The sequence below is a fragment of the Montipora capricornis genome, chromosome 14 (assembly GCF_036669925.1).
Source record: "Montipora capricornis isolate CH-2021 chromosome 14, ASM3666992v2, whole genome shotgun sequence".
Taxonomy (NCBI): domain Eukaryota; kingdom Metazoa; phylum Cnidaria; class Anthozoa; order Scleractinia; family Acroporidae; genus Montipora; species Montipora capricornis.
In genome coordinates, this window is record NC_090896.1 from 15,007,303 (window position 1) to 15,009,802 (window position 2,500).

A 2,500-nucleotide genomic window follows, 5' to 3' on the forward strand; every position below is an offset into this window, starting at 1 on the left:
CATTCCAACGTGTAAGCTGTTATTATACGGACAAGTTAGGTCTTCTACATTGAAGAAAGATTGTGCTCAGACGGCAAAATGCATCTTCTTCGTCTTAAAATCGAGAATTTAAGGTGAAAAGGTCTATGCAGGGATGGAGATTTGGTTTAGTTTTTGAAGAAATCAATTCTCAAGTTCTGACGGGGAATAGACTAAGGACTTGATTTGAAACTTAGCACCAGTGCTAGTTTTGCATTACACTGCAAGTCGTATTGTGTTTGTATATTAATTAAATGGCTCTATCTTTATTCCTCATCACCGAACTGGTCCAAGCATGTGTAATCGGCTCCCAATGACCTTGACTAATTGGTAATGCCAAGAGAACGGCTAAAAAGTGAACCTTTCTCTTTATGAAAGAAAGAGAATAAAGACTTACCCGTTTAAATAAATATACTGCTGAACGATGTACGAAAGAAAACGACAAGAGCTTCAACGCTCAGTCCGCGAGGGTTCTGATTTCCTCGGTAAATAAAGAGCTTTAGCAACTTCAACGCGGCGACGGCAACGAAAATGTCACAAATTTGCATATTTAGCGAGCAAAAGCAACAGCTTTGCACGCCCTGCACGTGCATCTTTTCATTTTTGTCTATTTCTTTGCCCGTCGTCAGCAAAAGAAATACGTGAAATGACAAAATTTGAGGTTTTTAGGGAAAACGTCAGCGCTTGAGGATAAGTTTTCATTTTCTCTCCTAAATTGAGCGTCGTTCATTCTAGTTTCGTTCTTGAGGGTTTGCCACACCTTTGTCACGTTAAAATGCCTGGAATAGACGCGAAGCGATTATAATAACGCGAATTCACATTTAACGACAATGTTCTCGTTGCCGTTGCTGTCGTCGTTGCTAAAACTCCCTATTGTGTTTATTGATTTCGTCTTTCTTCAGCATATAAACAAGGCTACACAAAAATTTGGTTTTATCAACAGAGTTGATAATGTAAATTGGCCACCGTACAGAGGCTGTTTACACCCTACAAGTGATGTTTTTTTTTCTTTCTGCCAACAATCAACAAACCAACGAGCTTTAAATTTCTCTTTAGTTGTTCTCTAGCTTACCCCATCAACTCAAAGCCTAAATGAACGTGACCTTCAGGACCTTTGCCATCAAGAAGATGTTGCACCAAATTGGTACAACAAATGTTGTACCTACATCTGGAGGTGTTGTGTGACCATGGGTAAACAACCACAGAAAGGCTTACTCGCATATTTATTGAAGTAATCTTTGTTTGGTTAATTCTCTTCGAGTGTTGAAAAAAAAAATTCACGAGTGAGCGCAGCGAACGAGTGAAATGTTTTTCAACACGAGAGGAGAAATTTCGTATCTCCAAGCGGCCACGTAATATTCTATTTATTATATAAACACCAATGAAATACTAAATCATTTCACGAAAGGCGCGATTTTTGTATGTGACCATAGCAACAGTGATCTTTTCACGTGTGAAGATAACATGTTATTTTCACGTGTGAAGATACCATGTTTTCGCGTGAAAGCTCACTTGGTATTTCATTGGTGTTTATATAATAAAATGGAAATATTCTATTTAATTGCCATAAGTCTTTTTTTTTTCATTCCGCGCTTCCCGTTCCAATTTTCCCTTGTTTACTTTAAGCTACAATACGCATGTCTAAACGTGTCCTTGTGATCTTTGCTCGTGTTCCAAAATGGCTCCATCGGGTGATTCCAAAACGTTTTTCAAAGCGGAAGGAGGGAGAGGACAAGCAAACCCAAGTGATCTGCGAGAATTAGTCGACAAAGCCAACAAATATGGCAAAGAACGAACTGGAGTGAATGGAATTTTACTCGGTCCACCCGGCGCTGGGAAGGGAACCCAGGTTTGATATAAGCTTCGTTTACACTGTATGTCAACTAAAGCGAACATCATGTGGTGTGTAACTAGCCTTGCATGATGAAAGCAGCAGAGTTGTCTTCTTGGAGAGATTACTGTAACTCTATAAACGTAACGTGTGTTCGCTATTCAGTCTTTCGATCAAAAGTGAAATCACGATTTTTAACTTAAGTTAATTGAAAAATGTCCACCTTCGCTACGATGTACATTACATGAATATGGAGAGGGAAATTAAAGTACAATCGTAAAAAGTGTTAAATTGTTTTACTCATTAATGTTGTCTTTTTACGTGTATTTTTGGGCACTAAAGCGGTTATGTCACGCAAAATAATAATTTGATGACATCCAAAATGCCGGAAAAGTAGAATGAAACATTGCAATAACCACTTACAACTATTGAAGCACGGATGGACACAAGTGGACAAGATTGAAACGGATTGTGTTTAGGTAATCTTGAAAATAGTCAGCTCAATGTTTTTCAAGTTTATGCCAAATTGCGCTGGATAAAGGTCATTTTTGCTCAGAATCATCGAGTTTGTGATTTAACAATAATTTTATCAGTAAAGGAATTCCACATTCCCAATTTTTTTAGTTTGGAACTCGTAATGAACTAAAGATT

The 2,500-nt window shown here is 38.0% G+C and overlaps 1 protein-coding gene across 1 annotated transcript in view; it reads left to right on the forward strand.

Annotated features, from left to right (window-relative positions):
* Positions 1–1,650: 1,650 nt before the first annotated feature.
* The window catches only part of LOC138033598 (adenylate kinase-like), an 11,445-nt gene continuing 10,595 nt past the window's right edge, over positions 1,651–2,500 (forward strand). Inside the window, exon 1 of the mRNA XM_068881390.1 lies at positions 1,651–1,867. Coding sequence (XP_068737491.1) covers positions 1,697–1,867 — 171 coding nt within the window. The 5' untranslated portion in view covers positions 1,651–1,696. The remainder of the gene's footprint in view (positions 1,868–2,500) is intronic.